Below are 21,157 nucleotides of genomic sequence, written 5' to 3' on the forward strand. Positions count from 1 at the left end.
AAATGGACAAGATTAGAGAAGAAAAAAGGAAAGAATGAATAGAAAGATGTAGTGAGACTCTAGGGGAAAATGCTGATTAAGAGAGTCAAGCGGATTGTAGATTTGGGAGTTGGGGATGAATTGGAATTTTATCATACCATGCTGCAGAACTGGATACAGATGCACAATCTGTGTTTTTATCACCTTTCTTTGGATTACCTTTTAGAAAGAGATGTTAGGAAGGTTGAAAATGTTTGGATTGTATGGCTGGACCTCTGATCTTCTTTTAACATGACCCACACTGTAAGTATATAACTATAATGCTGTATCATGACAGAGTATTTCCCTCATACCCAGATTCTTAGTGAGATGTGGTACCTTTTATTGAACCAAGAAAATAATTACCAAATATGTCATGCATAGTTTTTTAAAACTGCATAGATTCCTATTTCATATGTTTCCTCCATAACTGGAATGCTGCATCAAAGAGATACTTTTCTCTAGAGCTATTCCCTATAATATTGCATCATTGGAGTCAGTTTCTCCATAGTGAGTTTCTATAATGTTATGTTATGCCAATATATCTCAATGTTGCAGCAGAAGCAGTTATCTCAAAGAACGTTTACTACCTCCTATCTGTATTAGATATGGATACCATCAAGCCCTCAGAGAATGGATTCTCACCCTCATTGATCTCTTGATTGCCCTATACAGAGCCCTCTTCACCTCCTTATTCCTCAGGCTGTATATGAAGGGGTTCAGCATGGGAATCACAATAGAATACATCACACTCACCACCTGGTCATAGTTCAAGGAGTAACTAGATAAGGGTTGGAAGTACATGAAAATGACTGTCCCATAGCACATTGCAACTACAATGAGGTGAGAGGAACAAGTGGATAAAGCCTTGCGCCAGCATTCTACTGAGCGCATCTTCAGCAAGGTCATGAGTATGGCTACATAGGAGAACAGGATAAAAATACAGGGTCCCATGACAATCAAGGAGCCCTCAATGTAGCCAGTTAAGTCAATAGTGGAGATATCAGAGCAAGATAGCTTCATCAGAGCTGGGATGTCACAGAAGAAGTGGTTGATAGTATTGGGACCGCAGTAGGACAAAGTGGAGGTCATGACAGCAAACAAGACTGCATGCAAGGAGACCACTAGCCAGGAGATGGACAAAAGCTGAATGCAGCGTCTCCTGTTTACAACTTCGCCATAGTGCAGAGGGTCACAGATGGCAATGTAACGATCATAGGCCATAATGGCTAACAGAAAACTGTCCATATTGCCAACAGAGTGGAAGAGAAATATTTGGACAAAGCAGCTCACAAAGGAAATGGACTTGCTGCCAAGTATGATATTGGCTAACATTTTGGGCACAGTGATGGAAGTCAAGCAAATATCCACGAAGGAGAGGTTGCTGAGGAAAAAGTACATAGGAGTGTGGAGCTGAGGCTCAACCCTGATGATAGTGATGATGATGCTATTCCCGAATACACTGAAGATGTACATGGTCAAGAAGACACCAAAGATGACCATTTGATGCTCAGGAACATTGGAGAGACCGAGGAGAAGGAACTCAGTCACCACTGTGCAGTTCCTCCTTTCCATTCAGATGATCTTCCTGTAAGGACCGAAGAAGAGCCAGGGTTAGGTGCAAATGGAATAATGCATTTGAAAAATGATTTTTATTACAATAATATATTTTGTTAAGCATATTTGTTACAAACAGACCATATTTTTTACATTATTTCATGTATGTCATTCGCCAATGTAAAAACAAGAGAATTCAGTAGTAACCAGGTCAACAGAATAAATATTCCTTATATTGAGAAAAATATGGAAATAGAGAAAAAACCAAACAGAGAAAGGAAGAGAAAGAGATCCAGTAGAATACTAGGATACATAAGAATGTTGAGGTTGAGGACCCAGCCAGCTGGAGAACCTCCATGGGAACAGTCCAGGGCTACAGGGCAAGATAGAACTGAGCTAGGGAATCTACGGCCTATACCAGCCACCTCCCTGGCAGGTTAAGCCCTTGGATTCTGGCGGCTGGCAGGACTTAGACAGGGGCTGGTGTTGAGGGCAGTGCTGGACTGGAACATGGACTGAACTGGAATTGGTGCCGGTGAAGCTAAGCAGGACTGGAGGAGCAGGCTACAGGACTAGAAGCTGAGACCAGGCAGAGCTTGAGACTGAGGTCAAGCTGGACTGGGGACTGAGGCTGGGCAGGACGGGCGATGCAGACTACAAGACCAGAAGCTGAGGCTAGGCAGGGCTGGAAACTGAGGTCAAGCAGGACTGGCATCTGAGGTCATGCCGGATTGGGGACTGAGGCTAGGCAAGATTGGAGATGCAGGCTGCAGGGCTGGAAGCTGCAACAAGACTGAGGTTAGGACAATGGCTAGGCCCTGGAACAGGACAGGATCAGAAAGGACAAGACACAGACAAAACAGAGACTAGACCAGACAGATAACAGTGAAAACCTGGAGACCATATACAGAAGATACAAAGGTAACTTAGGCAAAAGGTCTAAGAAGGCCACAGAGTTAGGCTGAAAGCCAAAAGAGGCCACTGGACAGAACTAGAACAGAAGGCTTGGGAAAGCCACAGAGCAAAACTAGAGCAGAAGGGGGTAGGAAAACCACAGAGCCAAACTTCAGCAGAAGGCTTAGGAAATCCACAGAGCAAAACTGGAGCAGAAGGCTTAGGAAAGCTATAAAGCATTCAGAGACATGGGGCCAAGCAGGGAGCCGAGGAGACTCAATGATAAGGTCCTGAGCATATCCAGAGGCAGGGTTAAATAGGCTGGGCCCTGCTGAGTCATGAGGCACAGAAAGCATAACTGGAGAGAGGGTAGGAACAGCTCCCTGAGGAAATATGATGGTTGTGAGGCTACATAACAGGCAGAATCACAACAAGAAGTGATATTACTAGCAGAAAAATGAGGTGATAATGCCTCTATAAATGTTGTTAGTGGGACTTTATCTGAGTATTGTGTCTAATTCTGGAGGCTGTATTTCTGAAAGATATAGAGTTGAAGTATTTTGGAGAAGGGCTATCAAAATGGTACAGATCCTGCATCAAAAGCCCTATGAGATGAGATTAAAGAACCTAAATATGTATAAGGAGTAGGGATGATGAACTCTGATCCTTCAGTGCCACAAACAGGTCTGACTTCAGGATTTCCTCAATGAAAATTCATGATGTAAACTTGTATACACCTGATCCCAATTTAATTATATAGTTTGGATATCTTGAAAACAAGAGGGAAGAGGGGGAATATGATAGAGACATTCAAATACCTGAAAAATATAAATAAAGTATGCCTTTTGCCATGAAAACTAAGTTCTAAAAAAAAGTGGTCATGATATAAGATTCAAAGGTGGTTAACACAGGAGTACCATAAGGAAATATATCTTTATAGCAGGGGTCAGGAACCTTTTTGGCTGAGAGAGCCATAAACGCCACATATTTTAAAATGTAATTCCATGAGAGCCATACAATATGTTTAAAACTAAATACAAGTAAATGTGTGCATTTTATGTAAGATCACACTTTTAAAGTACAATAAGTCTCTGAAAATATTACACCAGGCCTTAAGACACCAATACATCTCCTATTAGGAAAACGGACCAAGTCAGGCTGCTATAGAGTCCTACACAGAAACTACACGCCAGCAGAAAACCTCACCTGAATCACGTGCTGTCCCTCACCTAACATAGAATAAAGAGACCAAAAACGCATAACAAGAAGCATGCAGAAAAAAACTGAATTGGAAACTGCAACAAGCCAGAGTCTCTGTATGCAGTGTAACAAAGGAAAAAAGAAACATCACCCATCCTTATAAAACAAATCAAGAAATATAAAATCATCAGCAGTAAAACTGTACTAACAAAAATAACATATTTCGAAACAGCTGATGAGTGGAATATCCAATAATTAAAAACTCATATAAAACATTTCCAGATACCAACAAAATATTTCAAAATAGCAGACACAAAGACCCAGTAATGAAAAATAATAAGGATACAAAAATTTTTTTGCTCTGCATACCTGGGAACGTTTGATATCCAGGTGTCCTGAGATTGTTCTGAATTAGCAGGAGGTGGGGTGGTTTGCTTGGAACTTTCTCCTCTCTCAGTCACATACCAGTGTTCTCTCTCACACTGGCTCTCAATGACACACCTATACACACATGCTCTCAGTACTCACATATACACATGTTTTTTCTCTCTCACTTATATAGGCTCTTAATTACACATTTACACACATGCTGTCTATCTTTTCACGCTTACACACACACACAGGCTTTCAATCACATAAATACATGCTGTCTTTTTGTCTCACACACAGATTCTCATTCACATGCTTACAAACATGTCCTCTCTTTCTCATTTACACACAGGCTCTCAATCACATACTCACATGCTCCCTCACCTAAATCAGCTCTCAATCACACACAGACACACATGATCTCTCTCTTACTTATACACACAGGCTCTTAATCATACATACACATGATTTCTCTCACACACAAAGGATCTCAATCATACACACATACTCTTTCACACAAACAGGTTTTCAATCACAAACTTACACATACAGGTTCCCAATGGTAAACTTACATTCATGCTCTCTCTCTCTCTCTCACAGGCCGGCTCTCAATCACACACAGGCTCTCAATCATTCACATACATGCAATCTCTCACTCACACACACACACACACACACACACAGGCCCCCCCCCGTGGCCCGGAAGAGGAAGTGGAGAGTATCGGGTGCCTGCGCGGCAAGAAGAGGCCACGCTAGTGCGCTTGGCATCGGCCCGAAGAAAAGAAGACTGCAGCGCGGCTCGGAGGAAAATGAAGAGCTTCAGCCGCGGCCGATGGGACTCCGCCTCCGCGAGGGCTGAAAATGAAGAGGTTAGCGTTGGGAGGAGGCTGCTGCTGCCGCGAGTTCCCGGGATGGGGGAGCGAGCAGACTTGCTCGCTCATTCACTCTCTTTCTCCCCCACCCCGGGAACTCGCGGCAGCAGCAGCCTCCTCCCAACGCTAACCTCTTCATTTTCAGCCCTCGCGGAGGCGGAGTCCCATCGGCCGCGGCTGAACCTCTTCATTTTCCTCCGAGCCGCGCTGCAGTCTTCTTTTCTTCGGGCCGATGCCGAGCGCACTAGCGTGGCCTCTTCTTGACGAGCAGGCACCCGAGACTCTCCACTTCCCCTTCCGGGGGGCGGGAAGAAGAGAGCACGCCGGTGCCGCTGACTCCAGCTGTCCTGCCGCGTTCCGCCCGGGCTGACAGCATTTTAAGCCCGGGCGGAGGAGGACCGGGGAGCAGCTGGGTCAGCGGGAAAGTGTGGCGACTGTCTGCGAGCCAGATGCAGCCCTCAAAAGAGCCATATCTGGCTCGCGAGCCATGGGTTCCTGACCCCTGCTTTATAGAAACAATCTTCCAGCAGAAGCAATGGGGTCAAAAAAGTTATCAGATTTCAAGAAAACATGGAATAAGAACAGAAGATTCATAGTGATGGTGGAGATGTAAAGCCTGGGACAGGCATAAAAGATCCTCAGTGATGGGGGAGTGAGGAGTAAAACCTGAGACAGAAACAGAAGATTCTCAGTGGTGGGAGAGCAAGAGGTAAAGCCTGGAACAAGCACAGATGTTGTGCCCGTTGATCGCAGACGACTGTGACCTCTCATGCTCACCTCTTTTCTTGCTACTTCGTCAATCCTTGGAAAAGTGGCGGCCTCTGCCAGTGAACGCCGACCTCCCTGGTGTCCCCAGGACGGCGTGGGTGATCCCGACCACCATCTTGTTCCTGGAGTCACCTAGCATGTGCACGCACGGGCCCTTTTTAGTACATGTCATGGCGGGAACCTCGGGGGCATCCCCTCCGCATGACGTCACCACCTTGCTGCATTTAAGCTGACTAGCCCTACACTCAGACGAGTTAGCAAGGAGTTCTTCTCGTTGATGAATCCGCTTCTCCAAGGAGTTCCGGTTCCTGTTTCTAGTCTCATTGGGTGAACGCTCTACCTGCTCCTCTGGGGCTCTTCCGCGTTCATAGGCTATCCGTTCCTCACAGGGCCTTCCTGCCTGATCACTTGGAACCTTTTCCTTGTGAGTACTTTTACTTCATCACTCTCTAAGACTTGCTGGGTTTCCCTGTGGCATACCCCAGACCTCGGGCCACTACCGCCTCCTCTCCAGCAGGATATTGCTTCATAGTTCACAAGTACCATCTGAGCTCCAGAGCCTCAGACTACCTCAATAGCATCATCACCGTGCAAGTCATCTTCAGTGTACCCCGCGCTGTGGGCCACTACCGATCTGCATACCTGAGGTACTTTCTACTCTACTGGGAGGACTGTCTGGCGTACCCCACTCTGTATTCCTGAGGTATCACCCTGGGTATAACCCTCAGCTCAAGAACTGTACTTGAGAGCATTCCCCGCTCCACTCGTTCTGCTCAGAACTATACTATCAGTGCATTCCCTGCTCCTTGGGTTATGCTTTCTCTCTCCTTCATAATAAAGTCTGCTTTACGACTGTGTCCAGATACTGAGACCGCACCTACCGACGGTGAGGCCCACGGGGCTCCTCCCTGTGGGCGGAGTCATCTCTCACCTCGGCCCAGGGTTTACATCCATATCAAAACATATTCTCAGCAGTGGGAGAGTGAAGGGTATAGCCTGAGAGAGGTACAGAATTCCTCAGCGGAAGGGGAGTGAGGAGTTATGATTAATTTAGGGGGGGTTTTTTATGTTTAAATTGTTATTGTGTCAATACAACCATCAACACAGCATAATGAAACATATATACTATCAAACCTTTGCCAACCAAATATACCAACTTGTTTCCAAATTGTTATTGACCAGCATTGCCAAAAAAGGTTTTTTTGTTTTTATCCCAGTATAGTATTGGAAATCATTTGAAATAGGAATACACAAACTTAGATTACCCCACTTACCCCCTGCCCTCCCACCCCTAACCAAAATAACAAATTTACTATGAATGACAGTGTGATTTGGTTCAGTTCATCTGACTCACCACCCTTGAAAACTATCTTCGCAACTGGTATCTCTCCAACACCCTCATAGAAGCAAAGAATTCATTTAGTCTTTCTGCAATGGTCTTCTTTTCCCTAAGAGCTCCTTTAACCCCTTGGTCATCTAATGGTCCAACTGACTCCCTCACAGGTTTCCTGCTTTTGACATATTTATGAGTTTTTAACATATTATGAATTTTTTGCCTCTATGGTCAACTTCATTTCAAATTCTCTCTTCGCCTGTCTTATCAATGTTTTACACTTAACTTGATAATGCTTATGCTTTTTCCTATTTTCTTCAATGGATCCTTCTTCCAATTTTTGAAGGATGTTTTTTTTGGCTCACCTCACCTTTTAACAATGCCGGTAATCGTTTTGCCTTACTTCTGGCTTTCTTCTTCCATGGAATACATCTGGAATGCGCTTCTAAGATGGTATTTTTAAACAATATCCACGCCTGTTGTACAATTTTAACCTTTGGAGCTGTACCTTTCCGTTTTTTTCTATTTTCCTCAATTTATCAAAGTTTCCCTTTTGAAAATTTAGTGTTAGAGCTGTAGATTTACATATTGTTCCCCTTCCAGTGAGACCTCCACATCTCTCCCAAACCCCTAGATAAGAAAGCTGAAATTCTAGTTTGCAATATGGGAATTGTAAGACATTTTTCTTTTTAAGGATTTTTCTCAAGCAAATACTTTATGGAAATCTGAGATAAAGTTAATGCTTCATCTCTAGCATACAACTTACAGCCTCTCTATCTGTTTGCTTGTCTATTGTATATATCTACCCCTGCTATAATATCTATCTCACTTCAATACTTATCTATAAATGTATTCAGTTGCAAAAAAAGACACACCATTGTTCTTTTTATCATTTCTTCCATCTCTACAGAATTGGGGGGGGGGGGGAGGGAGAAGTTTAGGACCTGTCCCAGAGAAGTATCTTGAGTTTTTGGGGCACAGAGCTAGGATGACTTCCTCCACCCTTACATTACTGATACACCCGAGGCTGGCTGCTGTTCCCGGCTGCACGTGATCCCTATCTCCTTCCATAGGTACAACAAGGGAGGTATCTGAGGATGGGGGGTGGGGAGGGCTCAGTATATCCTCGCTGCTGTCCCTTCTGTTCCTTCACCCATGCACTGCATGACCTTCAAAGTGCCCCTTTACTAGTGATTATTATTAGGGATGTGAATCGTGTCCTCGATCGTCTTAACGATCGATTTCGGCTGGGAGGGGGAGGGAATCGTATTGTTGCCGTTTGGGGGGGGTAAAATATCGTGAAAAATCGTGAAAAAATCGTTAAAAAAATCGAAAAATCAAAAAATCGAAAAAACCGGCACATTAAAACCCCCTACAAACCCACCCCCGACCCTTTAAATTAAATCCCCCACCCCCAAATAACTTAAATAACCTGCAGGTCCAGCAGCGGTCCGGAACGGCAGCGGTCCGGAACGGGCTCCTGCTCCTGCATCTTGTCGTCTTCGGCCGGCGCCATTTTCCAAAATGGCGCCGAAAAATGGCGGCGGCCATAGACGAAAAAGATTGGACGGCAGGAGGTCCTTCCGGACCCCCGCTGGACTTTTGGCAAGTCTCGTGGGGGTCAGGAGGCCCCTCACAAGCTGGCCAAAAGTTCCTGGAGGTCCAGCGGGGGTCAGGGAGCGATTTCCCCGCCGCGAATCGTTTTCGTACGGAAAATGGCGCCGGCAGGAGATCGACTGCAGGAGGTCGTTCAGCGAGGCGCCGGAACCCTCGCTGAACGACCTCCTGCAGTCGATCTCCTGCCGGCGCCATTTTCCGTACGGAGTAATAGTCTAGTTGTTAGATTATTCTTACTGCTAATATTTATTGGCTTTTAATTTTTTCTCATTACAGTTTTACAATAGACTTTCCATTGTATTGTTTCGTTATTACCATTACAATATATTATTAAACCTCCCATACCAAAACAACCCTAACTGCCAGCACTCAATGAGAACAATCTTGTCTATGAAAAGGCAACACTGCACATCTTACATCAGTGCACCAATATACCTCCTATTAGGAAAACAGAAGAAGCAGGCTGCAATAGATCCCTACACAGAAATTACATGCCAGCAAAATTCCTCACCTCACTAACATATGCAGAAAACAGACAGCCCCTGACCACATACAGAATAAAGAGACTAGAAAGTATAAATAGAAACGTGCTGAGAAGAACTGAAGTAGAACCCACAACATTCCAGTCTCTATAAGCAGAGCAACAATGGAAAAACAGAAACATTACCATTCTTCATAAAACATTAAACAATGAAATAAAAAAATATAAAATATCAATCATAATAGCAAAATCACATTCATAAAAAGAATAAATATTTCAGACCAGTAAATGACTAGAACATCCAAAATTTCCCAAGCACCAATAAAATATTTCAAAACATCCAATGAATTTAAAAAAAAAAATTAAAAAATGTTCTATTTCCCCAAAAGCCAATAAAATATTTCAAAACAGCAGAAACATCAAATTAAACCCATTTATTACAGCTAATAAGGATTTTAAAAATCTCCTGCTCGCCATACCTGGGATATTTTGATTTCCGGACACCCTGAGATTGTCGTGGATTGGGGAGATAGGGTCACACAAACTTTATCTTCTCTCTCTCACACACATATACAAAGCACTTTAATTCTCTCACACATTCTCTCATATATATGCCTATGCCCTCTCACACATTCCTTCTCTCTCAGATACTCAGGGTCTCTCTTCCTCACAGACATTATGTTTGTATTTGTGTGCCTGTGAGAGCCTAAATGTAGCACACAGGGGAGATTTTAAAAGCCCTACGCGCATAAATCCAGCTGGATTTACTCGCATAGGGGGGTTATGCTCGCCGAGCCTATTTTGCATAGGCCCAGCGATGTGTGCAAGCCCCGGGACGCACGAATGTCCTGGGGCTTGAAAAAAAGGGCGGGGTGTGGGCGGTCTGGAATGGGGCATGTGTGGGGCCAGAGTTCTCTGTAGGGCCTCTAGGCTGAGGGATCGCGTGCCGGCACTCAGCCGGCGCGCGCAACCTACGCCTGCCCAGAGGCAGGCACAACTTGCAAAACAAAGGTTGGGGGGGGGTTTAGGTAGGGCTGGGGAGTGGGTTAGGTAGGGAAAAGGAGGGGAAGATGGGGGGGCGGAAGAAAAGTTCCCTCCGAGGCCGCTCCGATTTTGGAGCGGCCTCGGAGGGAACAGGGAAAGGCATCGGGGCTCCCCTAGGGCTCAGCGCACGCAAGTTGCACAATTGTGCACCCCCTTGCGCGCGCCAACCCCGGATTTTATAACATGCGCGTGGCTGCGCACGCATGTTATAAGATTGGTCATAGATTTGTGCGCGCCGGGTTGCACCCACAAATCTACACCTACACGTAGGTATTAAAATCTGCCCCATAGGCTCTCACAGGCACACACACACATGCACACGCACACAGGTATGCACAAAGGCTCTCATACAGATACACACAGACACACACACAAGCACACAGGCTCTCACACAAACACACAGCCACACAAGCACATAGACCATTACATAGCCATATGCATACATGTACCCAGGTTCTCATCAGACACACACATGCATACAAGCTGTCACATAGACACAAACACATACACAAGCTTTCTCACAAGCAGACACACACACATGCACACAGATACACAGGCTCTCACACAGACACATATACACATGCACACAGGCTTTCACACAGAGATATACTTACATGCATTGCCTCAGTTATACACAAATATATCTCTTGTATATATATTGAGGATATCCTAAAAACCCAACAGGTTGTGGGTCCCTGAGGAGAAGCGTAAGAGAGAATGCAATTAATAATATCTCCTGGCTTGTACTCAGTTAGGACCTACCCAGAGGAATTCAACTAATAAGAATTTTTATTCTTAGCATCAAGGATCATGAAGTCCCCATAGACAGAACACAGAAGAAGACATGGTACCAGGGTGTAGATTAGTGGTATTTTTCTAGAAATGTATGTCTCTGAAGTATTTATTTATTATTATTATGCAATGAGACAAATAGAAAGATTCTGATTTCCATAGCATCCATAGGAACAAAGTACTGTATGTCTTTATGGAGTCATGTTATACAGGTCACTAATAATTATTTATTATGCACTATAGGTATTTAGCATGTAATAGATATAGCACCCTAGGTACTATTTCATAAATGAGGTTTCTGGGTCTGGGTCTAAGAAACAATAGCTATTTACTTGTAGGGGTTGTTACACACCCCGTCTGTGCCTGGCCCCCGCACGGGCCTGCTCACCTCTCTGGTTCCATGGCAGGTCCCAGGTCGGCCTCCAAAGCTGCAGCTGCAAGCTCTTCCAGGCCTCGGCGTCCCGTGGCGGTGGTTGCCGGGCCTTCCACTGCGCACCAGGCCTCATGCTGGAGCTCGGTGCCCTCGGTGGCATTGGTCACGCCCCTATGCATGCGCACGCAGATCGCCCGCCCTCTTGTAGGGCCAGGGGTGGGTCCTAGCTCTGCGGCGCGCCCTAATTGATTCCCTTGGCAATCGGGTTAGTGTCTTGCTAGATTGTCACTGCATCTGAACCTTGTTCCAGTCTTGTTCCAAGTCTTGTTCCAGGATCCTTCTGTTCCAGTCTTGTTCCAAGTCTTGTTCCAGGATCCTTCTGTTCCAGTCTTGTTCCTGCCTTGTTCCTGCATCCTAGTTCTCCAGCGTCCTCCTGATCCTGTTCGTCTGTCCGTCTACCCAGGTAGTACCCTCGGACTGTCTCTCTGGTACTGACCTCGGTCTGTTCCTCGACCTGCCTGCCTGATGCCTGCCTTCTGACTGCAGCCTGTTCCTAGTCTTGTCTGCCTGCTGCCTGCCTTATGACCTTGGCCTGCCTGTGACCTTGTCTGACCTCTGCAACCTGACCCCTGCTTTGCTGACCATTCCTCGGACTGACCCCCGAATTCTGACCTCTGCCTGCTTGACCACGTCTCAAGATTCTGGCTCTGTTCCTAGTCTTGTCATAACCTACGCTGTTCTGGTCCTCCTTGCTCCACCTGACCTCCAGTCTCGAACCTGACCGCGCTCCCCTCCTGTCTCTGGGCACGCCTGACTTTCATCTCTCCAGGGGACCCTGCGAAGCCCACCTAAGTCCAAGTGTCCCGGGTCTCTACAGGCTCCTCCCAGGGGGACCTCGGGCTTCTAGTGGTGAAGCTCAACCAGCCTAGCCTCTGTCTCCTCCAGTGCGCCATCCCCTGGGGGCAGGTGCTTTCTGGTCCCTACCAGGGAGCCGTTGTCCACTGCTCCAGGGCAAGGGTCCACCCACGAGCGCAACAGGGGTGTGCACAAACTTGGGGGTTTTTTTTGTTTTGCTCTATTTTTTGCCTTTTTCATTTCATTTGTTTTTGGGTTTTTTTTCATTTTGTTTATTATGTACCTTATTGAAATCTTTGCAGGGCAGAAGAGATTCCTGGTCACTCCTACCCACCTGTGCATTAATTAAAAATGGTGCTGGTAGAATTAAGTCAGTGCCATTGTTAATTTAGTCCATAAATAATGGTGGCATGATGAAGGAAGTATTGAGTTAGTCCAATAAAATGTATCCACTATGACTTATTTGTTGAACTTCATTTGTATTCAGAAATAGTGATAATTCAGCAGTAGTATTCATTTGGGATGAAGATATCTACTCATGAATGATGCAAGAATATCTAGGAAATCATACGGTTGATGACATTTTAAAGTGGAAAGAAGTGGCAAATACCAGGATCTAGTAGAAGACCTCAATACATTTACTTTCAGTCTGCATAGCCCTCTAGGGCTGTGACTGGGAGTAACTCTGAATTTTATTCATTCTTAACCATCTGTAGGAAGTGATTTGTAATAATGAATTTTGCCAGTTGTTTTGGATGGAGTATATAAGGATTCTGATTTGGGCTATAGTCCTCTGCTTTAAATGTTCAGAAGTCAATAAATATATTGGGAATCTCTAGACTGTGTGTGTGCTGTATTTGTCATATCAGAGTAAGAGCACAGTGTCTCCCATAAGTAGGGTCTCTCTTGAAACATGAGGACATAGATCCCTAAAGAAGCCTGGTTCATAACAAATGAACAAAAGGGGAACAGATGATAAAATGATCTTCTACAGTAAGCTATATATGTCTTATATAATTACTTTTTTAAAAAAATATTTTTATTGGGTTTTTCAAATAAATAACAAGGTTAAGAACATGTTACATGTGACAATATCAGAATACACACTAACAATAAAATTGTGAAAGGTCGTTAATGTACAGTTGGAGCACAAAGGACATGACGAATCATACTCTGCACAGCATCAGAGCCACATTTAACCGATGAACATAACCAAATAACCAAATGACAACTATTCCCCAAGGACAGGACCCCCCCTCCTGCCCCCTCCCTCCTCCCCCCCCCCTTCTACCGATAACTTTCAGTGCTAAGTTGATTGTAACTCCTGAGAGAAAGTTGAGAGTTAAGCTGATTGTAGTGCTAAGGGTAAAGGTTCCTACAACATAATCTTGCGCCTGTGGTGCATGCACTGTCTGTGATATCTCCATAGTGTTATACCGAGGGCGCATCTCAGGGTCCCAACGCAGGAGACATTCTTACAATGAATGTTATCCTCTTATCATAGTCTATCAGCCTGCAACCAGTAAGACAGAGATGATGCGACAGGGCAGTGACACCACTGCAAGGAGACAGTTTCTCACTTATACCGCTGGAGTGCTATGTGGAATGCAGGCCTACATTGTGTCATAAGTTGGTGCATAAGGCAATGAAAGGAAGCCAGGTCCCAAAGAGTAGACAAGGCGAAGTTTCAGGTTGCCTAACCCTGTGACATATAGAGAAATCGCTGAGTAGAGGTGCCACAGAGACTCAGTAGGAATCTTTTCAGGTAGATAAGATAAGTTTTACTAGTGGAACCCAGGTGGGACACCCTTCTGTTTCAGGGGGATGCTGACATAGAGCATGAAGGTTTGGCTTTGGGCTCTAAATAGGCAAAAAATGTCTCCCAAATTCCCTTAATCAGATGAACCTTCTTTAAGGAGGTGTTTCTGGCTACAATATATTCTAAAGCACTTAGGTTGACCATTTTGGTAAACCAAAACTCCATGCTGGGTGCTTTATCATCAAGCCACTGGGTCAGCATAACTTTCCTGCCCAATAAGCTTGCCCGCTGGAGGTAAAGTATGGTCTGTCTAGTGGGTTCCCCAATTACCTGGTTCGGAGAGCCAAGCAGCCATAAATTCGGATTAACCGGTAAACTGTGCCTTACAATCTGGGAGCATTTTTGAGACACTTTTACCCAAAAGGAGAGAATCGCCGGACACTCCCAGAAAAATATACATACGTGCTTTCATTTGCCTGGCATTTCATACATGCTGCTGAAGTAGTGATCTTAAATTTATATGCTTGCAAGGGAGAAATATACATGCACCAAAGGAACTTATAATGTGATTCTCATAATAGCATATTATCAGAGACTTCCGGGAGAGTAGTGAAAAGATGTCTAAATTCGTCGAATGTTAGTTGAAACAGCGGCCACACTGCCCATTTTTCATATAACCTTTCAATATGTGCCAGATCCCCACTGGTCACTAGTATTTTGTAATACAGAGTAAAAGTTGGTTTCTGGTTTGATGGGGACTGAAAGATTAACCCTCTCCCTGTTAATGTTAATATTGTAAAGCTGGTTGCTAAGTTATGTTATATTGTGAACCGAGGTGATGTTTTTCAAACGTGCCTCGGTATATAAGAAACCTTAAATAAATAAAATAAATAAAATGTCACAGAGCTTGGTTGTGTGTGGTGTGTTGGAGATACATTGTCTATTGCGCCCCAAATAATGCTGGATTTGCAGATGTGTGAAATAGTCCGTTCGTGGTAGACCATATTGACTCACCAAAGAGGGAAAGTCATAAGGCAGCCTGGTTTTTGGGTCATATAATTGGTGAACATACCGAAGACCGTGTCGGTGCCACACCTGGAATGTGGAGTTGGCGAGGCCAGGTGGGAAGTCTGGATTCGAAGCTATGGTGATTAGTGAGATGAGTCTGTGAGGGATATGAAATGATTTTCATAGGTGGGACCAGGTCTTACGACAGGTCTGCAGTAATATGTGAGATTTGAAGTCACATTTAATTTTGGAGTACTCTATTCGTAATAGGGGGTTTAACGCCGGGACCTTATACCAATCTACCAGACTCTGATAAGGGATGAAAGTAGACGTGGAGTAACCAGTCTCTCATCAGTCGTAAGTTGCAGGCAATGTTATACCACATTAGATTTGGACAGCCTAGTCCTCCCTCGGAGATTGGCTTGTAAAGAATAGCCATAGATACTCGTGCTCTCTTGTTGCACCATAAGAAATTACGTAAGGCTTTCGTGATGTTCTTGGAATCTTGTCGAGTTAGCCAGAGTGGGACCATTTGAAGGATGTATAACCACTTTGGCAGTAAGATCATTTTGAATAACTGTATTCTACCTCCGAGAGAGAGTGGAAGCACTTGCCATTGCTTAACAGTACCGTTTGTATCAGTAATGGTTTTATGTTAGCAACATAGAGATCTTCAATATGGATGGGAATTTTAATACCCAAATATTTTAACTCCAATTTCACCCATCTAAGCAGAAATGTCTCCTGCCAAGTAAGTTGAATTGTGCCCGTAACATCAATCACTTCTGACTTTTCTTGGTTGATTTTTAGGCATGTGAAAGTACCAAATGAGGATTGTAAAAGCAATACCACCAGCAAGGATATTGAAGGGTTAAGGAATAACACTAAAACGTCGTCGTCAAATGCTGCAACTTTAAAGGGGTTATCTGGCCCCCCAAAACCTGTGATGTGTGGGCTTTCTGCTATTTTCCGTAAAAGAGGGTCTATAGAAAGAATATACAACAATGGAGATAAAGGACAGCCCTGCCACACTCCCCAGCAGATGGGAACATCTCCAGATACACATCTGTTAGCAACTATATGGGAGATTGGGTTGTGGTATAGGAGTGATAAGTAACCCAAAAATGCACCCTCAAAACCCAGCCTACATAGAGCGAAGAACATATAATTCCAGGAAACACAGTCAAACGCCTTTTCTGAATCAAATCCTACTGCTAATGCAGGTATGCGATTGGAGGCGCAGAACTGTAGAGCTGAGAGCAATTTGAGAATATTTGCGTTGGCTTTCCGCCCTTTTACAAAACCGACCTGATGGGGAGAGATTAAGTGTGGAAAGATGACATTGAGACGGTCCGCTAATATTTTTGCACAAATTTTGAGGTCACAATTCAATGGGGCAGATTTTCAGAGCCCTGCTCGCCTAAATCCACCCAAAACCGGGCGGATTTAGGCGAGCAGGGCCCTGCGCGCCGGTGAGCCTATTTTACATAGGCCTACCGGCGCGCGCAGAGCCCCGGGACTCGCGTAAGTCCCGGGGTTCTCCGAGGGGGGCGTGTCGGGGGCGTGTCGGGGGGGCGGGCCCGGTCGTCGCGGCGTTTCGGGGGCGTGTCGGCAGCATTTTGGGGGCGGGTACGGGAGCGTGGCTACGGCCCGGGGCGGTCCGGGGGCGTGGCCGCGCCCTCCGTACCTGCCCCCAGGTCGCGGCCCGGCGCGCAGGAGGCCCGCTCGCGCGCGGGGATTTACTTCTCCCTCCGGGAGGCGTAAATCCCCAGAGAAAGGTAAGGGGGGGGGTGTAGACAGGGCCGGGCGGGTGGGTTAGGTAGAGGAAGGGAGGGGAAGGTGAGGGGAGGGCGTTAAAGGATTCCCTCCAAGGCCGCTCTGATTTCGGAGCGGCCTTGGAGGGAACGGGGGTAGGCTGCGCGGCTCGGCGCGCGCCGGCTATACAAAATCGATAGCCTTGCGCGCGCCGATCCAGGTTTTTAGCAGATACGCGCGGCTCCGCGCGTATCTACTAAAATCCAGCGTACTTTTGTTTGCGCCTGGAGCGCAAACAAAAGTAGGCCTATTCGCGGAGTATGAAAATCCGCCCCAATAAGGAAAGAGGTCGGTAGGACCCTGGAAGTAGTGGGTCCTTGCCTGGTTTTGGTAAGACCGTGATATGTGCTAAGTTGAAGTCCTTGGGAAATGTGTTGTGTGCTAGCCCGTCTCGGTAAAAAAGTGTCAAAGGGTCGGTAAGTTGAGTACTGAGAATCTAATAAAAATCATAAGAGAATCCATCTGGGCCTGGGGATTTGCCAGATTGTACCGCTGCAATAGCATGTAAAACTTCTAATGATTGTACAGGTCCAGTCAGAAAACTTAGTTGTGCTATGGATAGTCTTGAAAAGGATAAATCCTTGAAGAAGTCAGACTCCTCCGGCCTGGGTTCAGTGGTGTCATCTGTATATAATTGTTCGTAAAACTCCCGAAATACTTCACATATGTCTGGCTTGCAAGAGACCAGATTTCCTTTGGTGTCTCGCATGTGTGGTATGAACGTATTCGGCCTGGTGGCATGCACTAGGGATGTGAATCATTTTTGAACTATTAAAATTATCGTCAGATAATTTTAAAATCGTCCAAAATCGTTAGAGTGCACGATACAATACAAATGCCCCCGATTTATTTTCAGGGGCATTTGTATTGTATCATTAAATAGGGCGCGGGAAAACCGGCATACCAAAAAAACCCTAAAACCCACCCCGAACCTTTAAAACAAATCCCCCACCCTCCCGAACCCCCCCCCCCCAAATGTTTTAAATTACCTGGGGTCCAGTGGGGGGGTCCCGACGTGATCTCCAGCTCTCTGGCCACGGCTGTGTTGAGAAATGGCGCCGGTGGCCCTTTGCCCTTATCATGTGACAGGGCAAAGGTAGCGCCGGCGCCATTTTGGTTCCTGGCTCCCGACGTCGCGCATGCAGGAGATCGCTCCTGGACCCCCGCTGGACCCCCAGGGACTATGTCATATGGGCGACGGTCGCCCGTATGACATAGTGAGGGCCAGCGCCATTTTGAAGATTGGCAATACGGCCCGCGTGCAGGAGGTCGCTCCCGGACCCCTGCTGGACTTTTGGCAAGTCTTGTAGGGGTCAGGAGGCCCCCCCAAGCTGGCCAAAAGTCCCTGGGGGTCCAGCGGGGGTCCGGGAGCGATCTCCTGCACGCGTGACGTCGGGAGCCAGGAACCAAAATGGCGCCGGCGCTACCTTTGCCCTGTCACATGATAAGGGCAAAGGGCCACCGGCGCCATTTCTCTTAACGCAGTCGTGGCCAGAGAGAGGGAGATCGCGCCGGGACCCCCCACACTGGACCCCAGGTAATTTAAAACATTTTGGGGGGTTCGGGAGGGTGGGGGATTTGTTTTAAAGGTTCGGGGTGGGTTTTAGGGGTTTTTTGGTGTGCCGGTTTTCCCGCCCTTCCCTGATTTACGATTTTTAACGATTTTAAAAAAAAACAAAACACGACGATCAGATTTCCCTCCCCCCCCCCAGCGAAAATCGATCGTTAAGACGATTGATCACACGATTCACACCCCTAGCGTGCACTAAGTTAGCCATTAATTTCCCCGCTTTGTTCCCGAATTGGAAGAGATTCTGTTCCCCTTTATACAGTTGTTGTGCTCTGAGGTGTAATAGTGTGTTTAAACGATTCAATACACTATAATATTCAGTATTGGACTGGTGGGGTGCATTAACCAATACCTGTTTTTATATTTGTAATTATTTGCCCAACTGCACAATATCTCAGTTCAAGATCTTTTGGCGCGCCCGTGTGTATGATATTATTTCTAGAGGACTGCCTTAGGCCGTTTCCCAAAATAATTGGGGGTATCGGTATGTTGCTTATTATGTAGGGAAAAATCAGTCCACTTCTCCAGTAAGTAGACTTTAAATTTTGCATCGTGTTTGAGGTGGGTCGGGAACCACCAGACTTGGGCCTCGTTTCCCTGAGTATTCGTAGTGAATTCCACTGCTATCGGGAATGATCAGAAAGTGCCTGCATTTCAATTGTGGCTTTTATCATCTCTGAGAAACTATTTTGAGATACCAGAATATAGTCAATGCGGGATAAGGCTGTGTGCACTCTAGGTATGTGAGTATAATATTTCTCAGTAGGATGGAATACTCGCCATATATCAAAGAGACCCAGGTTGTGGCATATATATGCTATACCCCTTTTTTTTCTACTTTGCCCTCAAAGCGTGGGCAGGTTCCTATCAATGGTGTGATCATGAACACAGTTGAAGTCTCCCGAAAGAAAAAGTGTTCCCTGCATACAGGCGAGAACATTACACAAGTTTACAAAAAAACCACGGCTGTATTCATTTGGCGCATAGAGGGCCAGATTTTAAGAATTATGTGCGGGCGTAGATTTGTGTGCGCAAACCAGCACGCACAAATCTATGCCTGATTTTATAACATGCGCGCGCAGCCGCATGCATGTTATAAAATCCGGGGTCGGCGCGCGCAAGGGGGTGCACACTTCTGCAACTTGCGCGCGCTAAGTCCTAGGGGAGTCCCAATAGCTTTCCCCGTTCCCTCTGAGGCCACTCAGAAATCGAAGCAGCCTCGGAGACAAGTTTCCTTCCACCCCCCCCCCACCTTTCCCTCCCTTCCCCTACCTAACCATCCCCCCAGCCCGAACATAAAAGAAACCCTTACCTTTGTTGCAGAAGTTACGCCTGCCAGAGGCAGGTGTAACCTGCGTGCACCGGCCAAGTGCTGGTGCGCGATCCCCCGGCTCAGCGATCTAGCAGAGGCCTCTGGTCACGCCCCCTCCCTGCCCCTTTTTTCAAGCCCCGGGACATACGCGAATCCCGGGGCTTGCTTGCATCGCCGGGCCTATGCAAAATAGGTTCAGTGCACGCAGAAGCGGGTTTAAAAGGGTTATGCACATATATTACGTGCATAATCCTTTTAAAATCTGCCCCAGAGATTGCAGATAGTGACTTTAACAGCATTCCAAGTACCAATAACAACAACATAATGATTGTTTACATCAGTGATTTGGGTGGATGATGTGGAAGTCAATGTACTTATTGATTAAGATGGCAACACCCGCCTTCTTTCCCTGTGTGGCCGAATAGCGCATGTGCCCACCCAGTCCCTGCGCAGTTTTGCACTTTCTGCAGCATTAAGGTGCGTCTCTTGCAAACAAGCAAGATCCGCTTGTAGATGTCGGAGATGTGAGAGGATCTTTTTGCGTTTAATGGGTGACCCAAGACCACTGACATTCCATGACATCAACTTACCCATGATCCAGGATAGCAATGGTCAGAGTGGGCCGAAGCCCTGTTAGTATCTTCCATCTGAGGAGTGATAGGGCCCCCAGCTCAGCCCCCCAACTCCACGACCCATTCTCAACTGTCTGTGAATAATGTTACAGAAGTTTACCCTAGCGGGATACTCTACATCAAGAAAGTTTAGGTATGCAGAATTGTGTCCCCCGACTAGGGTAATTAATACTGGCATGTGTTGTCGGTAGAAACCCTCCCTTTCCCTCCCTTTTGTCATAACCCCACCCCCCTTGTCTAACTGCATCCCATCGCTGCGGTGGTTTGGAGATCATGTGTTATTTATTTATTTATTTATTACTTTTTTGTATACCAATTTTCAACAATAGTCATCATATCGGTTCACATATAATAAAAATAAAAGAGAAATACAATGTGTAAAGAGAGAAAAATATTATACAAAGTAACTGAAAATTAAATAGGATAGAAGAAAGAGAAAAAGAAAATAATTAAATTGAGATTAGGAGATTATTGTTATTATCATGTTGAAAAGGCTTTTAGGAAAGCAAAGTTTTTAATTCTTTCTTAAATGTTTGTGAAGAAGATTCAAGTCTTAATTCGATTGGAAGGGAGTTCCATAATATCGAGCCGGCTATTGAAAAAGCATGTTGTCTTGTTGAAATCAGACGGGATATTTTAGGAGATGGGGGTTACAAGGAGACCGGTATTTGTGGATCGTAAAGATCTTCTTGATATTTGAAAAAGAAGTTTTGAATCCATCCAGTCAGACTTATTGTTATACAATGCTTTATGGTAAGTGATAGAAACATATAGAAACATAGAAATGAAGGCAGAAGAAGACCAAATGGCCCATCCAGTCTGCCCAGCAAGGTTCGCACTTTTGTTTTCTCATACTTATCTGTTTCTCTTGGCTCTTATTAGCCTTTT

General features: G+C 45.6%; 1 protein-coding gene across 1 annotated transcript; it reads right to left on the bottom strand.

Annotated features, from left to right (window-relative positions):
• Positions 1 to 636: 636 nt before the first annotated feature.
• Positions 637 to 1,521, bottom strand: LOC115098484 (olfactory receptor 1C1-like). Its single transcript, XM_029615023.1, has one exon. The coding sequence runs from the start codon at positions 1,519 to 1,521 to the stop codon at positions 637 to 639; it is 885 nt and encodes a 294-aa protein (XP_029470883.1).
• Positions 1,522 to 21,157: the final 19,636 nt, after the last annotated feature.

The sequence above is a fragment of the Rhinatrema bivittatum genome, chromosome 1, assembly GCF_901001135.1.
Source record: "Rhinatrema bivittatum chromosome 1, aRhiBiv1.1, whole genome shotgun sequence".
Lineage (NCBI taxonomy): Eukaryota > Metazoa > Chordata > Amphibia > Gymnophiona > Rhinatrematidae > Rhinatrema > Rhinatrema bivittatum.